The sequence below is a fragment of the Opisthorchis viverrini genome (genome assembly GCF_000715545.1).
Source record: "Opisthorchis viverrini unplaced genomic scaffold opera_v5_107, whole genome shotgun sequence".
In the NCBI taxonomy this organism is placed as follows: Eukaryota; Metazoa; Platyhelminthes; class Trematoda; order Opisthorchiida; family Opisthorchiidae; genus Opisthorchis; species Opisthorchis viverrini.
In genome coordinates, this window is record NW_008751763.1 from 209,530 (window position 1) to 228,341 (window position 18,812).

The 18,812-nt window shown below is 44.6% G+C and overlaps 1 protein-coding gene across 1 annotated transcript in view; it reads right to left on the reverse strand.

Moving 5' to 3' along the window:
• Positions 1-18,812, reverse strand: part of T265_05581 (hypothetical protein) — a gene marked incomplete at both ends in the record, with an annotated part of 56,453 nt that overhangs the window by 2,311 nt on the left and 35,330 nt on the right. The window contains 4 exons of the mRNA XM_009170633.1: positions 18-454; positions 10,628-10,809; positions 14,230-14,685; positions 14,912-15,427. Coding sequence (XP_009168897.1) covers positions 18-454; positions 10,628-10,809; positions 14,230-14,685; positions 14,912-15,427 — 1,591 coding nt within the window. The remainder of the gene's footprint in view (positions 1-17; positions 455-10,627; positions 10,810-14,229; positions 14,686-14,911; positions 15,428-18,812) is intronic.

Genomic DNA, 18,812 nt, shown 5'->3' on the forward strand with positions numbered 1-18,812 from the left:
GTTGTCAACTAACTTACTGTAAGAATGGTCGCCCGCCTGTTGAAGAGAACTGTGAGGGTGGTGAGGATGACGGGTCTGGTTGGGGAGGAGGTGGTGGTGGATAGTTTAAGAACACTAGAGACTCATTGGCAGTTGGGTTGGTGTTAGCATCGACCATGACTTGAGCACGTGTAGTGCCGAGTGAGTTATCACGATGCATCTCATTCAGACTTTCAAGATAACGACCGATGCGGTCTTGTGGAGGCAATGTGGCAAACTGCTCCATTGCTTCCGGACTCAAACGCAGCAACGGTTGTGAAGAGGCAGTTGTCATATGGAGCAGCTGTGGCATATCGCGTCTCAGGTCCGCATCACTGGACAAGGCAGTGTTTGAGTCACATTTCCGATTTGCTGGAGTACGGTGAGTTGCGGGAAGATCGAATGCAGCAGGTTTGGGTTTGGTGTCCGAACGATACTGTAGAAAAAAAGTTGAAATAGAACAAACTACCGTCATCAGTCGGTTTACTCCAAAGTCTGGGCGTCGTGAATAAAGGGCACTGGTCACCCTTTAGCCAATTACCCTGTTCACTAGTATTGATAGTTGATTTGTTAAATAAACTTAGAACGTCCTTTCTAGACTCGGCTGACAACGTACCGGGCCTGTGTGTGTGTGTAAAGTCTAGGTATGGCACAACAGGTTGATTAGACAGCATACTCACGATTTCGTTCGCTCAAGTAAAGTGGTAACCATATCAGTTACCACCTCACGGGCAAAGGATGAAAAATATACATATCTCTGAAGATTCAGAGGCAAACCATTCAAGAAATGCCCCATCGAAATGGGCATGCACGTAGTTTTTCGAGCGAGATCTAAAACGGGCAAGCCTCAAATAACGGAATAAAACAGACCACTTTATTCAAGTCTACTATGTCAATGGAAGTATGATTGAACAATCTATGTTAACAGAAGCAAAAACTAAAGATATTTGGCACTTGCAGGTAAGACAACCCTGCCCTTATTGTGACATGAAGCTATTTCATGCTTCCTCAGCAGTCGCACAGAAGGCGATGAAAAAAACATGAATGTAATTTTATTTCTGTGCTTTTTTATTCGTTCGCACATTGCAGCTGTTCACAGTGAACAGCTTGAACAGATTGACGTCACTGTGCAAAAGTGCTGCCCTTGTACCATTCAAATTGATTAGGGGGACAAGACGTTCCAAGAACCAGTGCATCAAATCGTGAATTTGTGTAGGCTTGGGAACTAGGGACACGAACAATGAGGATTTTTTGAGCTAATAATAAAACCTGTTGCACAGTAAACCCCTGGAAGGGCTATCACAGAAAAAGACTTTGTGACGATGCGCTTGATATATCAGCTTGTCGCTAATGGAGAACTGTCTGCACTAGAAGAGATAAGCTTTAATAATTATTGTATTAATCATATGGAAGTTCGTAAACACTGACCGTTCTTAAGAGAGAACTACTAAAAAACTTGGTGGTACCTCAACCCTCCTGCTGCCTTCAGGTGACGTGGCAGCTAGGCACCGCGATGTTGTTACAGTTGAAGTTTTTTTTTACGATACAGGTTACTACGTGATATTTTAAAGGTTGATTAACTTTACTACATATTGAAACTGTTGACCGGCTATTCTGTCGAGCAGGATAAGTCGACAGTACATCACTCTCACGCTAATCACGTAACTGCACCACCCTATCCACGCAGTGATTTCATCAGTTACAATACGCAGTTGCCAAGATAAGTGAAATGACGAACAAACTCAAGTTCTCAATTTTGAAGTTTTATAGAAGCGAAAATCCGTGGGAAATCCGTTCTCGAAATTCGCGCCACGTCTCTGTTCATACACAAGCTGTTTGGGGTGTCGTTCGACCGATCACCCGAAAAAATAGTGTCTCACATCAAGGAGTGGTAGTGACGGCTCTTAGATTCACTGGCTTCTCAGTGCACGCTCAAGAACACCACAAACGGAGCTCCCACGGTCACGTACACTCGTGTTTGCATCCAGTTCCGGTCACTGTACTCCGTAGATGCTGTCTATAATGAACTGCATAGTAGGTTCTGACAAGTTTTCTTAACTTGTGGCTCACAAAGATTTCTCCACTGAACACAGTACACCGGTGATGGGCATGAGACCACTCAAATAGATCAAACCTTGAAGGAAAATTTCCACCATTATTCCGATTCCCAAACTGAAGGGCCAGGAGACCATGTTTGCCATACCTCTATCCACCAACCGATCCGGCAGGAGACTCAGTAAATTTTGAATAAGCATTCTTCATCACACCTCAGTGAGCTACTGAGGTACGGCCGCACCACGTTAAGTTCAGCCTCTTCGCGATGGATACGCGCCAGATACCTGAACGAGAAAGCAGCAAATTGTGTTTACCCTTCCTCCACACGCTTCGTTATCCGGTGAAACCTATGGAATCGACCGGAAATTCCTATCTCCTCTCTCAGGTACTATGACTTGGAGATCACCGCGTAAGAAGTGATCACTTGCGGTGAGCCAAAGCACCGACCAGGTATGGCAGTCCTGAAGATTGTATCGGTTTTGGAAATTGGATGACGACTGACTGAAAATGAGAGCAATCCACTCGGAATCCCAGCCATACGCATACTGCACGCCTCCACTGGGATGGGGTGCGTCTAGGCGAATTACATGGAGATTGTGCCACTACCGAGTTCACGAAGGAAAGGAGGGTTCCTAAGGCCCATCCAACAGAAGCGACTTTGCTCCTGTGTAATAAACCTTTTCAAGGTGATGTGCTGGAGTTCATTTTGAGTATGTATAACTTCTTGTCTATGAAAAAATTCACTGGAAAGTTGTCGAGGAACAACTAGCCATGCTAACTTCACCAAAACAGAAAAAGGCTATGAAACTGACTGTTTTTGGAAATATCGATAAAACCGAAGCTAAGTTTTTAAACTGCGTGAGGAACATAAGACAAATATAAACTTTCCTCTACCTCGTCGCTCACCTTGTGCCCCTACGTTTTTACTACACTTGAGTCTTATAAAGTCGTCTTGTTTCCAGTTGCTCCCTCAACAGAAGAGTCTGCGATGATGAGGATCCAATGGGCAATTGAGGACAGAACACATCCGTGTGGTTCATGACGTATCCTATTCGAATCCGGAATATCGAAATACTCATCTGAAGAGGAACATTTCCCAATGGAAATTCTAGTGTTCCGCTTACATCATGTGACATCTCCTGGCGGTGCTGAATACACCAACTCACCCGAGACGGTCATCTTATGGAATATGATCCGATACAAGGAAGCCCATTGATGTAAGAGTGGGTATCACGTTTGACATAAATTTGCTGCGGTATCTTACAGGATTGTGACTGCCATGCGCCACACTAGACAGAGTCACAAACCATTTCTGTTGGCTTGTCTCATGGAGCTTCTGACAGGTTCTGGATATGGTTCGCTGTTAGGAAAACTGTTGAGACAAACGCAGCTTAAAAACGGTGTGTGTGGAGGGGGATCATAATACCCAAATAAGAGGACGGTAGGCAACAGTAGAACGACCCGATTCAAACTATGTGGTGCAAGAGCATAGAGAGGGAAGTTCACCGATGGACAAACTGTTTCTGATAAGTTGGGAGAAGGTGGAATGAGACGAATAGTAAACAGATAAAGGTTATCAGAACAAAAGACCGCAGAATAAGGTCTTACCCCTAGAATAAAATGCAAAAGAAGGTAGTGGATACTCGAAACACCAGGAAGGAATCACAAACGTCCTAGTAAACCGAGCCGACCAAGCCCCTCAGCCCACTGCGGACCATAGACAGGAACTTGTGCGCTTTTCCTACGGGTGGCGTTGAAAACGGATGGTACGTATCCCAATGCCTTCATTTTAATAGTCGTAGTGTAGCCGTGATAAAAGCGGCCTTAGGAGGACAAGAGAAGTTGATCCTGACACCCCCGAGAACCATCCTATATATTCATTACTTGAACATGCAGTGACCGGCTTCCGATATGGATCGACAATGATCTCGTTTAAAAACATGGCGATCCTCACAACAGGCCTAACGCAGAAGAGCGAATTAGGGGTCTTAGAAAGTCGATGTCTGCTCAGTGTTTGTGAGATGGATCGCACACTACACGCTTCACCCGGCTGCTAGGCGTCATTCAAGACCAAAGGGAACTGTCAACGAGAGGCTTTGTTGATGCCGAAAACCCAAAGCTTCCGGAAAGCTCCTCAATAGAATAACCTACAATGCAGTAAAAATAGAGATAGAGTAATGGAAACCGGAAACCATAGCCATAGTGTTCACGAAAAGGCAGAGATTTCAAAAGGTCACGCTCAAACTTAAGCACCTCGGGTACCTCGAGCTGACAGGAAACAATGCAGCTCGGACGGATGCCTACAGCTACTGTTGTAACGCGCTTGCATTTACGGAAACAGAACTGATTGTGTACTAACTGTTCATGCCACATAGAACTGAGTGGTGTGCAGGAACCAGGTCAGCTAGAAACAGTCCAGATAGGGGGTGAAGCTGAGTACTGAACGAGATGCTGAGCATACATGAGAACCCGTTCACACTACCCAAATCGAGATAAGCAGTGAAATGAAACAGGTATGAAATTAGCGGAGTCTACACATGTATGTGAAATGGTGACGCACCAAACGAGGATAGGAAAGCGGTCAGAAAAAGCACGCCGTGTCAATGTCAAGCATACACTTACAGTGCTGTCTAAGTTATATTCTAGAATAAGAAGAATAGGTGGGGTGTGTGGAGACGAAAAATTGGTTAGCATGCTGGTCAGAGATGAGACAAAGGGAAAGTCTACAAGCATGTGAAAGAACCGGGGACTTTAGTCACCATAAAACGAATATCCTCTAGTAGTCAAATTTAAACCTGAATACAGAAGTAAAGTTAGGGTCAATAATTGTACTCTACTGTCATGAAGGCAAGGATTAACAAAGTGTAATTGCATAACTACGGTTGCACGCAAACGTAATGCAGCATGACGACGTCTAACAGAAAATGGATAGGGAGGTGATCAAGACGTCTACGGAAGCAAAGCTGGGCTTAGCGAACAGTAGGCCTACATCTCACGTGACTAGTCGGACGACCGGGCAACTTGTGGATCCAACAGCCAATCGTGTTTCATTATCCGCCGAGTGTCAATTGCAGGTGCTGCTTCCGGAACGCGTTCGAATTTCCAAAATGCTGTCGTTTCACACACTGTAGATAAGACGTGTTGTATCAGGGCTTTGACCTGTTTTTGGACGTTTATTAAATTCTACATATCTTTGGTGATTCTTCTGTTGAAGACGCCAGTTTGGGAGGATTAGAGCAAGGACCGGACTGAGCCTTACCACAGCTCGCCTTAAGGGTCATCACCACTGATATCAACACCAGCTGCTCAAAGTCAATGTCAGATACACTAGCTCGTATTCAACTTCGATATGAAATAACCTGAATGATTATCTCAAGACTGGATGTGTTCCAGATGAATTTCGTGAAGCATCACATGTGGTTGTGAAACGAGAAAACGAAACAATTTGTGAGTGAACGAACGAGTGCAGTGTCCATTAAAAACCGAATTTAGCCCACTCAAAATGCCGGTAACCTGAGAGTCTAGAATATCTTCTATATTGATTTCTATCTATGAAGTTGGTAGTATCTCCTTCTGAGGAGACACCTTTGGGGCAGGGGTCAGAATGCTTACTCGACAAGGGAGTTTCCGCCTAAGACGGTACGGTGAAATTTCTAGGTCCGTTTGAAAACTTTTACTGGGATTTTCACTGAATGATTAGGACATTGAGGACTCGTGCATATCCGTTTTTCGCACATATCAGCATTGCATGATGAGCCTAGGCGATTGCAATCAGCTAGCAAGAGTTTTGGAACTAGCGGTCATTCTATCGACATTGATAATAAAAAGCACTAGATGCGATAATGTGACAAAGACTCATCATTATATGGTGACAAAAACAATGATGGTTATTCGGATCCTGGGAAATACCGGGTCACCGCGCATTAGCTTAGCTCAACTTTAGCCGGTCCAACAAACAGTGCCACGTGTGCCCAAGTCTATCCGGTCAGCTGAATCAAGCCGATTGCGTTCGTGAAGAGCACATCAATGCGGCAGGTTCGTGTATCGGTTGAGCTTACCTTTGAAGTGTGGCTAGCGGCTGTATGGCGTTGAAATGAGCAATGACAAACAGTTAACCCACGTGAAACGCTAAAAACCCTGCAACATTCATCTGATGGATCCCGATCATGGGGAAACACTTGGCGAACAGAGAACACTCTACTTCTTAGAAGTCTAGGTCAATGGTATAAGAGATTTCCATAGTGCTGTATCCACTCCGGTAAAGGAACTGATTTAGAGAACTGCAAAGTGATTCTTTTCGGGTCGCGTGGGATTCGGTTCCTCGATGGGGTGCAATGGAAAGATACATTATGTTTCCAGGAAAGGAGCTTTTTCCCCGAAGGTCTCTAGGTCGAAAAACAGTATCCTCACTGACAATATACATCACACCACCGATTCAGTGTTGGTCGCTACCATGATTTAATTTACACCAGCTACACAGCTCCAATAGGTTCCACATGCACAGGACGAACGGGCTGGAGGCTGAAGCCGATCGAGGATAAGCCTTTTCAAAAATATTCTATTAAACTGCGCGTAAGACTTGGTGGTAACTGCGCTGACGTCATCCTGGTATGTGGCAGCCTCTGAAGAGGCGGTACAATACTCTGAGGGAGGACTAAGTATCCAAATATTTTTTGCAAGCGGATCGATCCGCTAGCCGCATCAAACCCGAGGCGAATTATACCAAGGTAACCAGTACAACTCAGCAATTTATGTGTACAGAAAATACGGACAAACTCGCACGTATACTACTTATTCAATCCAAGAACATATGGACCATAAAACAAAGCAACGTAAGCGCATTGGATGCTGAGGAGAGTGGAACGAATGTCATACTTTCAACATATGATGAAGTTGTGGACTCATGTTGTCTTTATCAACTATTTTGAAATGTCTATCATTCTAGTAACCAGGGCGGGCATACCTAACATATTTCGTTTCATCCGAAGGTTGGTTTACCCGTGCACTCATAAAACAGGCAAAGGTGAAGCCTCTATTCCAGCGTTTTTTATGATTACAATGAAATAGCCCATCTGTGTTTTGTTCCTGTCCACGAATGTTCAACTGATTTTAGTCTTGTAGCCCTGGTCAGTCGACACATACACACAGAACAAATTCAGTGAGCCTGCAACCCAGTGGGGTTTCCGGTTGGACAACAAGAATGCCTAATCATAATTAGCAATTTTAACACTTAAAGTAGGCATCAGTTTACGATTAAAACTGATTGTTCTATAAGACATTTTTGAAGAATGATGAAAACTATTGGACAGCTCAGTGGTTGCTTTGTAAGCCAAGCCTTCGAATCTCCGTCAATCTTACTTCGTACTGGGACACCGAACTGGACGTGTGTGTGTGGATAAGCATTCATCTGTCAAGGGAATCAACGGGACTTTCAGCCAAGTCTCCCATTAACACCGAATTAATTTGCAAATGAGGGTTTGTCACCACACAAGTCCAGTTCATTAAATTAGGGAATAAGACTGGCTGACGGATTCCAAAACGTGCAGAACCGGTAGTGGGCTGTCCAAGAGTTTTCACCAACCAGGCATCTCGACTGCTCTTGTCTAGGCTAGGATAACCTAACGGTATCTCAGCCTTCGTCTTTCCTTCGGGTGACACAACAGTTAGGCACGGGAATAGTGCTGAAAGATTATTTTATTATTATATTATCCCAAGTGAAACATGACGGGGCTTTGTGCAGCGCACTCTGCCGAGGCGCTTTAAGAAAAGGACTCGGACATGTTTACTACCATGATCGAGGGTGTTTATTGGCTTGTCATTGCCTTCTGTCGACGCATGTACCGAGCAACTTCGGCAATATCTTGAAGACTGATTAAAAGTATGGCGGGCCTCGCTCGGGTCCACATTAAGCTTCCGCCACCTTCCTTGATCCGTCCACCGGGGATGACCGACTTCTACGTTCTTCTCCCGACTAAAAGCCTTTTGGAAAAAAACTTCGGTTCATACGACCACAGCCTTTAAGTCCTTCTGACCGGGAACCTAAGTGCAACAGAGCTGTCCGCGAATATTCAAGTGCTGTTTCTCTTACCAAATGTATAGCAGGTGAGAGGTGCTGAGGGAATGAAAAGAGGTTTTTCAACAGTATTCCAGTCGAGATTTCGTCCTGCAAGTGAAATCAATCTATCCCGAAGGGCTGAAAAGCACTGTTCAGTTGTTTTATTCGCCTTGTGTCGGAGTGATGCCAGCTTCCTACCGGAAAAACGGTCACAAAACCGAGTGCGAAAACCTTAGGCGTATCCGTTTCAGTCCAGCAGTCTCGAAAATGATCGTGGGCATCAGTCTGCGAAAATTAAGCAGCGCTCGAGAACATCAATTGCGTATGAATCAGGTAGGGTCCCGTGCAGGTCGGGAATGCAATAACCACATTTTAATGCTCCGACCAAGTCTTGATCACCATTATACTTACGAACGGCTAGCAGCGTTGGACTCCGTTGACCACTGCGTTTTATGAGACTGCCTAACAACCCACTCAAAAGAATCATCTCTCCATTCATGAACTCCAATGATCGTGGACGTCTATGGCGAGCTTTCTGTGTAACACAAGAAGTGGGGTCTGATAAGGCTGTCTTGTCTCACCTTTTCTTTTGAACGTTGAATCTACTACTTTCAGGAGTTGATTTAGTATCGGGAGAAGACCACACTGATCTAAAGAAGGCGGAGGATATTCTGCTGCTGAGTTTGAATTCCCTATAAAATATAAAATACGTTAAATAGTTCACCTCACTTCACCTTCTCACTGCTTCCGGAATATGCACTACAAACATACAAAGTTCTAGTCATTGCGGCCCAACTGTTTGCAGTGATCCTGCTAGTAGTGGAAATCCTGGTAGTCGTATCTAGTGGTAGTGATGAAGACGAACTGAGTGCTGGAGTAGGAAAAGATCGTTCGGCCTCAGTTCAGATTAATCAGCTATCGTGCCGACGTCAGAAGAAGAGTGCACAATGACGCACGTGACCGCTATCGCATGGGTATGAAACCTGGCTAGTTTGCAGGCAAGATAACAGACCATTACTCGATTTCGACGGTCGATAACCAAACAGTATTGGTCGACTAGTAAAGACAGTGGTGCCTCTTTATTCACCAAATCATTTCCACTTCCTAAATCTGTTCGCGTCATTTCGTATTCTTCGTCGGTGGTACAGGACTGTAGCGACCGGAGCCCCCACACTTATGTGTATGACTGAATGGTTTGCTTGAGATAATATGCTAGTGCTGGAAACTAATCGACAGTTAGCAACCGGTTTCGTCCTTCCTGGAGGTTCATTAGATAGGCGTACTCCCTGAGTTTTCTTCAGTCTACTTGAACCCAAATTGTACGCAGTTCGCGAAATAAACTTATTTGAAAACTAACTTAGAACCGATCGAGTATTATTTAGGGGTTCAATCTAACACATGTCTAGCATACAACGACATAAAGACTTTGCTCAGACAGTCGGGCTAAGAAATGCCAACAAAATCACCATTGGGAACAGTTACGTGCTATTTCCTGTATGATTCCCGACTACGTTCAAGGATAATCACGTGAATTCCCGCTAGATAGGCTCAAACGTCCCCAGCAAAATTGTCTCAAAGGTTAATTAAAGCGGAAATCAATTTTTGGTGTAGGATGGTTAGGAACGTTTGATACACATAGCAACCATCTTAAGTAGACAGGCTTTGCCGCTCTAACGATCAAGACTCAATACCAAGCTATTGTTTTGGTAAATTTCATTATGATGCAGTCAGCTAATATCTACTATGTTGCCAGGACATTTTTGACGAGAGAGATTCTAGTTTTTTGGGATGGACAAGCCATTAATTATCATTGATCCCGGTCATTTTGAACCTCTCGCCCCCTTCAGCATCAAGGACACCTGTTTCTGATGTCCGGCTTGACGTACAATGAGTGCTCGGATTTCAAATATTGCAGTAAAGTCATGGCTCACGCAGCTATTAAGATACGTGGGCCGACGAACGAACCCCGAAACTCCCTTATTCTGAAGACGTAAAGGGGTGGAATATAATCAGAAACCTTGAAATGGGACTTTATGCTGGAGGTATTGCGTAAGATTTCGACAAGTGCGAAAGGCGTGTCTCGCGTGACAAGAACCGGAATTTCTTCTCTATTGGTTTCCTTGATTAGATCACATCCGAAGAAAGCTTAAGTAAGGATCATCAAGATTTGTGGTGTCCGAATTACAAGGAACAGACTGGAAAAGAGTGACCAAAAGGTCAACTAAGAAGGTAGTGATGGTCAGTGGGTCGGTTCAGTTTTTCTGCTTGGGCCAAGAAGTGAGGTTGTACCACTCCGTAGGGCCGACCTCAGTGTTGTTGGAGATGTTCTTTGTAGCTAAGTGGACTTTCACGTCCCCTTAAGTTATATTATTCTCCTCAACGAACTGACGGGAAGTCCCAACGCAACATTTTGAATGACGTTGAGCACTCACGCCGTAAGTAGAAATATGGGGGGAAGATAAAGATGTCACTATGTATGCAAAGTAGTGAAAAACTCACAGGCAAATCATTACTTTTGGACCACGCAGGACGAACAGAAACGCGAGGATCAGGTTGTGCTGGCCCGAGTGTCGAACCAACTACGCCACCACCACTGTCCGCAGGCGACTCGTTCGAAATGATTGACTCACCGACGCCACTTTCATCTGGAGTGTCCGTGTCTCGACTTCGGGTTGTTCCATCTGCAAGCGGGTTGATATTGAATTTCACTATTATCGTTAAAGTCGTTTAGCAAAGGATGTGGCTCATAACATACACAAATATGTCCATCAGATCATCACAGTAAGCAATCCTCGGAAGTGGGACTAATGCAACACACATTAATCCGAAAACAAGACAAATGAAATGCAGTGCGGGCAAACGATGTGCTCACATCTTTAAACATCCAATCAGATATCAACTGTGAACAGTAATCCTACCAGAAGGACTTATTAATGTAGAGGATGAAAATCCAAGTACGCGTGTGAAAACAGCTAGCTATTTAACACAAAACATCTTGACCCAACCATCCAAAAATACTGGGAGAACACAATAAGCGAGCACTACAGGCCACAATTCCCTTCGTAGGGGAGAACGTAACGATCTTCGTGAAATATACGGGAGCAACACATTAGATGAATACAAGCTTCACACATGAACGTGTGAGTTACCGACTGGGTAAACCAAATGAGCATCACAAATTAGTGAATTCCCGTGCAGGCAACCGTTTGTGGCTCCGCCGCCAAACATTCAAAATAAAGCCAGATCAATGGGTTGAGGCTTCTGTTTGCGCGCACACATCCGATGAAGTGCCATCGTACTACCGGGCCACAAAAGTGCACTTAATGGTCTGTTGAGACCAAAGACTGTCACCTTGACCTAGTGATCGGGCCTGAGTGTTTCAGTGAACCGGTCGAAATACGATTAAAACTCACCAAGATCTCAAAATGACACCGAAAAACATCAAAATTACGAAACACTATCACAAATGAGACATCTACGCCGTACTCGCTGCGTCTTCGGGCTAGGCTAGTCCACTCAGCCAAACAGTTCAGACTATTGAGTCATTGGCTGCGGGCAACATAAGCGTCAGCTTGTTGGACGGATGTTTGAGCAGAAGAATCAAGGTGAAATACATCACACGAACCCTTTTTCTTGACGTGGATGACCGGCTGTATTTGCCCTGGTAGCCCTTCGTTCACTGGCACACATGTACACTCCTTCCCCTTTCAACTAGTCCAGTAAGTTCAATCCAACTGTCAGTCCCTTAACCATTCATCCATATTCAAACTACAGTCCAGTAAAATAAACAAGAACCCCTTACTAAACTCAAAGGATATGTTCCACCTTGCAGTAACTGGGCAACAGGCATCAACTAGTGAAGCTACGCAAAAAGGACCCCAGCTAACTCATCCACCTCACATAATCCAAATTTCACTCTTCGGTTATCTGCCGATCCTCACGTACCAACCAACGGTATCTATGGTGTGGGAGCCGCATTGAGGCATAAGGCACCGTATTGGACTGGGTCCCAGAAGACGATAATCTAAGTGCTGTACGGTTGCCTGGTTCAATTAGAAACAGCGCACATTCATGAACTGATTCCAACTATGTAGGTAATGAGAAATGACTTCTCCAGATGTACGCTCAACATCGTCTGTTTGTTCTATTCGACAGACTTTACCAAATGAGCCCTGGAGTTTAGCGAGATAAGTAGATCTTATTGATGCCAGAAAAGTTCAACTAGCGGTCAAGATCCGTCAAACGCCGGATAATCAAGGGCCTGAAAAATAACAGAAAAAGCTGCTGGCCGAGGACAAGGCATCTGCCGCAGGAAACAGTGATGCCCTGTTTCAGCTTGTAGATTGACCAGACCAAAAGAACAGAAGTGTCAGCGAAGTGATTGATGATGGAGTAACATTTTAAAGAACGATCCAGCTAGCCTTCTTCAACACAACTTCTGGAAGAACCCAAAGGCTGTCTAACATTAGCAACGGAAATCCAGCATGAAATATTACTTCAACGCGACAAGACATCAGCCACGTAGGAATTATCCAAGAAGGTGAAATCCTGGTGAGCAGTTTGACGACCCTACTACAGAAGACTTGGAACAAAGACAGAATACCGGTGAAATTGAGCGCGCTGAAGGTATGTATAATCTTCAGAAAGCGCACCAGAAAATCATACGAAGACTATAACAACAGTAGTCAGGTCGCCGTGGCATTCAAGATCTCTCCAGCATTGTATTATAAAGGTTTGTTCATTACTAGGAGAGATCAATTTATGAGAATCGAACTGGGTTTCGTCCTGGCCGAGAATGTACTGAATATATGTTTGCTTTGAGATGTATTCACGAACTGCATCACTTTCATAAGTTCAGCAGTGAAGCTTTTCCTTGAGCTTAGGACTGCTCCCTGCTTTAGGGTATTGCCCAGCGATCAAAAGTTGTCCCTTCTAAACGTCCCCTCTAATAACCAACACGAATAACCGTCACCTTAATGTGGAATGACGACTTGGGCACCTTTATGATCCACTAAATTACACAGGGTTTGTCTCACGCCAACCACTCTACGATACGATCAGGCTATTGGGCCAGACAATGTGGTCGAGGATCCTAATCGTTTTCCTGTCTACGTCTGAGTGCCCTAGCGGTATCTCAGCAAGCATGAAACCATGAACTGTAAGCCACATCGATCGTCATCTTGGGCTTCCAGTCGGGTTGCCTTGGTTGCCATGTAGGGCAAGGTGGATGAACGAAAACAAGCTACTACGAAAACCTTCCAGTTTTCTTCTGTTAAGACCTTCCCCGTCCCAATTGACGACCACTATGCTGTAGATCCTGGCCATAGGCATCTCAGTCCGGCATTTAAAGAATTTATCTCAATTTACTGTCGTGCAAAAATACGGAAGAGTGACAATGCGTATCACTGATCCAGGATTATGCAGATTTTGTTAAAGCAGGTCTAATTGAAAGTACTACGGCAAAGAATGCATTAAGCACACAGTAACCCATAGGAACACCAGCCGCTCTAGATTACTTTCAGTCCCTTGGTTCAAGCAACTACAAGGCTGCTAAGTAAGTTCCAAAAATTACCCACAAAGACCGAGCGTCGACTGCAATTCGGTACTGAGGCTGTACTCTACTCACTTGCTTCAGCAAACACGTTGAACAAAGTGGTGAGCTAGTCGAGCCATCCACACATTCGTTGCATAGTACTTCAAAAGCAGCGGGCGTTCCATCAAAAAAAAAACCGGAGAAACCTTAAGAACTATCTCCCAGCCTAGGAGACAGACATGAGAACAGATGAGTCTAAAGATGATGAACGGGTTAAAATGTGCAGTGAAAAAAAGAATAAATCATCAGTAGCGTTCTACATGCCATATCTTTCACCTCATCAGACATTTGATCCACGATGCTAGTGACGAGAAAACATGACAAGGTTTGTATGACGACCTGAAATCCTCTAACATGAGTGAAAAACATAACATACATACATAACATAATACATATCGTAATGACATACATACTGGACAGCTAAATGTCTTGGTGGAATCTAGTTTCTGCCAGACAAAGCAGCTAAAAACACTTGCGAAATAAAAATGATGGGGAGGAGGAAGCTTACTCTGCTGCAGTCCAGCCAAATGGACAGGCTGACCGACGGCAGCGTCGGTAACACGGCGATGATGTCGACCAGCTCGCACGCTGGTCTTACCACCGCCAACACATTTCACCCCACCGGATGGGATAGCCGGTACAGGACAGAGAGAGGCGTTTTTGGGTGGAAATTCGACAGTTGTAGGCGGTCGTTTAGTGGACACACGTTGAATAGCTGAACTAGAATTGCATATGGAAGGTTGATACAGGTTGGCGTCCTGTTGACTGACTTTTACCGGCAGCGCTGATGTGCCAGTATGGCGCATCCCTGTGGGGGAAACAACACAGGCAGTGGGGAAGTGATTTCCGTTCGAGATGGACGTATTGGCTGCAGAAGAAGGAGTCAGGGACATCGATTGCCTTCGTTCACACACCGAGTTTTTGGGTAAGCTCAAACCGTTATCAGTTGAGCGGCTTCGTGGGTCTGAAATGGTTCAAGTATTAAACATTTTGACAAACAGCTGCGAAGAGCGCAAGCATAAAACTTCAGATGAGGCAAATACATGTGGGAATCAATGAAGTCAACATACACACCGAATACAATTTGTTCTATACGTAACATACTACTCATAGGGTTGGTGAAAACCTTTTGTGCTCTTTGTTACTGCTAACAAACCTTCAAAGTAAAGCTACTAGTTGACCCAACATACCAACAAATCGACCGGCATCAGCTATTGAACCCGGTACTTTGTTCTCAAATCCCATGACCGCTTGCATTCTTCTGGACCAAAATTCCTCGTCCTCATCGTTCTCTTCCTCTTCCTCTTCTTCGTTCTCATCTTCTTCCTCCTCCTCATCTTCGCTGTCATCGAACTGACCTCCATCAACCCGCTGCTGCCTACCAGTTGCATCTAAACGGGATTGTTGTCCGTCCGAGTGGAACGAATTTGCCGCACAAGCGGTAGAACCGCTTAAAGGACCAAGCAAAACGTTGTTGGAAGCACCTACCTGACCCACAGAAGACCAGGGTTGCGAGACCGGTGCATTTGAGGATGGTATGTTGGAGAAAGGTGGAACAGGAGCGAACACGGCGGAATCCCAATCGGTTCGAGGCTCCGCAGAGCTGTTGATTGGACATGAAATTTGTCTTTGCACCGCCGGTTGAAGTAATTGCGGAGGATTGGGAAGGGTGGGTTGTCGTTTCTTCTCCAGTTCACGGGCCACTTCTTAAATCGGATAAGCAGAGTGAAGGGGGGTGTACAATGGTTTTGTGATCAATGTGACGAAACCAAGAACCGATCAAGAGGCACTACAATTTTTCATGAGCAGTTAACTGACAGTGCAGTATGGGTAGTAAATCCGACTAATGATACCGGCAACTACGGTTTCTATTTATCGATGATAGCAGTACAGAGGTCAACTACGCCTCGCATGTGATCAACTGTGGCAATCTAATGACGAAAATACTACCTGAAACGATTAGTTGCCGGTAGTGGTCGAAAAGCTACGGTAAGCTGGCATGGCGGGGGGAGGGAGGGGGAGGAATGAGCCACATTTCTCAAAGTCAGTAACAACTCGTATGCATTGTTTCGGGTTCCTTCAAAAAGAAGGAATCGAGGAAGACCAAGTTTGCTTGTTAAGGTTTCATAACCATGCTATCAGGTCCTTAGTTGACCAATATTAAATCGTCTCCATCAAATACGTAGCTCATGGTGTCCGATACACGAATTTCGTGGTCTGGTCAATGTGGCACATAAAGAGAGGTTAGTTTGTCTGTCGTGGACCGGTGGGGTCTTCGGGAAACCTCAACACTACCGGTCCGTTGTCACCACCGAACTCAGGCAATGTTCCGGAGTGGAAGCTGTCCCCTAACTTCAATTCGCGTTGACGAAATTAGAAAATAATTGGACGCACCATAGCTTAATTTACAAACTACTCTTGACGGGCAAGAAAACTCAGGTGAGAGCAGCGGTAAACATATGCTTGAACAAAATAAACAAACACAAGATATAGGTTTAGCGGGACCAAGGCTTTTGGAAAGTTGTTAGAATGAACGACAAGGCCGATTAAAGAATCACAAAATGCTACAAGTCAATGACAGTCGTATAAGAAAAGCAGTCTGTGGAGAGAATAATAAAAGAAACCTAAAATACAATACAATACACCATAAATGGATAGAAAATGCAAAAGAAATGTCCTATTGGATGAAAACTAAGAAAATCATTTCTTCTATTGCCCAAATCAGATGAACTAAAGAACGATTCGGTGGGAAACTGATAACCAAATGGAAACCGAAGATATAGTAAGGAAAACGCCCATGAGGCCTGCCGGCCTCTGGCACTAAAACACAACACACGCAACGTATATGTCAAACTAACGGACTCAAATTCTGACTTGACTTCAACTGCGTCAAATCAAGACAAGACTAATGTGAGGTGTCTACATACGGTTCACTGTTGTCTCGGATTACACTTATCCGGTAAGTTGTTCAGAAAATTAAACGGTCAGCGTCAGTTTTCCTTTACTCTTCCAGTCGAGTTCTTTTTATCATTAATTTGTTGACAAACCCTGGTCTACTTATCCCACAAATTTCAATCGGGATGCACAGGTGTAGGCCAACACTTGAAGGTGTAAATTCGACGCGATCGATTCATTACGTGTTGGATACTGATTGGTACTCATCAAGGGGAGTCAGCAGGATTTGACCGGATGACTTCCAGGTTCAACGCTGAAACTGAATCAGTGAGAGAACGCGCAGAAGCCCAACACAATCTAACAACGCCAACACGGCTTATCGAAACTGTCTCCTTTCAAGGTAGAATAGTACTGACAGAAACGACACCTACTTAGCTACTTCACTTTGCTTTTGGATGATTACCTCCTGAAACAGGATTAGTCGGCACCAGAAATGTCTCAGATACACTCTGCCTAGGCACGGCGATCGGCTTCAGTGACGCACTCTGCAGACAATTTGGAAACCAAGTTGCTCTTGTCCGTACTCACACAGGTCTTCATTTGCCTTACGGGGCGACAACGCCATCCCTAACACGGTGTAGGGACCAATGTTTGCTTAGTGAATTCAGCAATGTTGCTGCACAATAAATGCCAGCGACAGAAGCGATACGTATTCCAACAGGCTACTCTGTCTCTTGTATCAAACCTATTCTCAGCTGCAAATGTCGCCACAACTATGCAGGCAGAGGACGTTGTCCGCATCAACAAATCAGTAGGTCCCTGAGAGAACCGAGAGAACCTGAGAGAAAACCGATCCACAGACTATCCAACTAAAACAACTGCCATTTGCATCGATCTCCAGACGTGTCATAAACAAAACGTGGTGGGCTCTCGAACACCTGTGGCCATCAGTAAAGCACTCGCTGTCGAACCGAATTATGGCTCAGGTTGCCCAACTAAGCGAAAAAAAATAACGAACACTATAAGTTGGACGACTTCTTGTGTATCACAGGGCTAGACTGTCTTAGTAGCCAGTTTACTGATTTAATTATTCGGCTTTTAGCTTCCACCTCGTCCTGGACCGCCTACACATCGACGCACCACTAGATTGCAACACACCACCGACCCACTACGCGTACTGGCGACGTCACCGTAAAAAACTGCCACGAAATCCTCCGCCTCAGCAAACAGAACCGCAGCCAGAAGGTTGAATTCGTGAACCGGGTACACAGCTAGTTGTATCTTTAAGTATCGTCCATATGGAGTGCGGCTGAGGATTTATGATTGACGGTGCGCGCACTGTAAACAAGTGATATTTCCTGTCTCCTGTACGGGCCAGATTACAAAAATTATATCTCTAAAAACGGTGATGGAAAGCTTGAAAAGTTTGTTCGCCCCAAAGGCCCCAAAGGACAAAATTGAGATTCACTTCTGTAAATTGTTTTTTCTCGTAGCTCAAATCTCCGGTCAGCCGCATCGACGTACGATTCACGGCAACAGAAGGTGGATTAGTAAATTCATTATTGTTGGGTTAAATTGGATTTGGCTGTTTGGTAGGAGACAACAGTATTGACCTTGAGTGCGCTCTGATCCTCAGTCTTTCGTTATTATAGGTTTCTACTAGCGTCACACCTGGTGCTGTTCCGATAAAATTATGGCGATTTGGTCCCACATAAATTCAATGACTAACTGCATCAGGAAACAGTTTCGAACTTCCAAGTCAACGGACCGATTGTGAAATGATCGGACAACAATGCAGATTCGGTTCTACCTTTGAGGCAGACAATTACAAAGAACGGGAGAGATAGTCCGTTTCAACTATATTAGCCCATATCATTTCACACGTCCGGTCCAAAAGAGAACTTGTCAGAGACCTATCTGACGGCACCAGAGGCAGACGTTTTCAGGAGGGGTCCAATGGAGTAGCGGCATTATGCTTCCTCCATTTTATCTTGATGGCTATACACCGTTCGAAGCAATCAAAAGCAAATCGAGTGAGTGGACTATGGTTACTGAACCACATCTATCTATCTGCCACGTCCTACTCGTCAATTTAATAATCCAGACAAGCAAGAATGAATATTACTCACCAAGTGCGGGAATCGTAGACACTACAAAAATCAAGGTCAAATATATATATATATATATATATATATA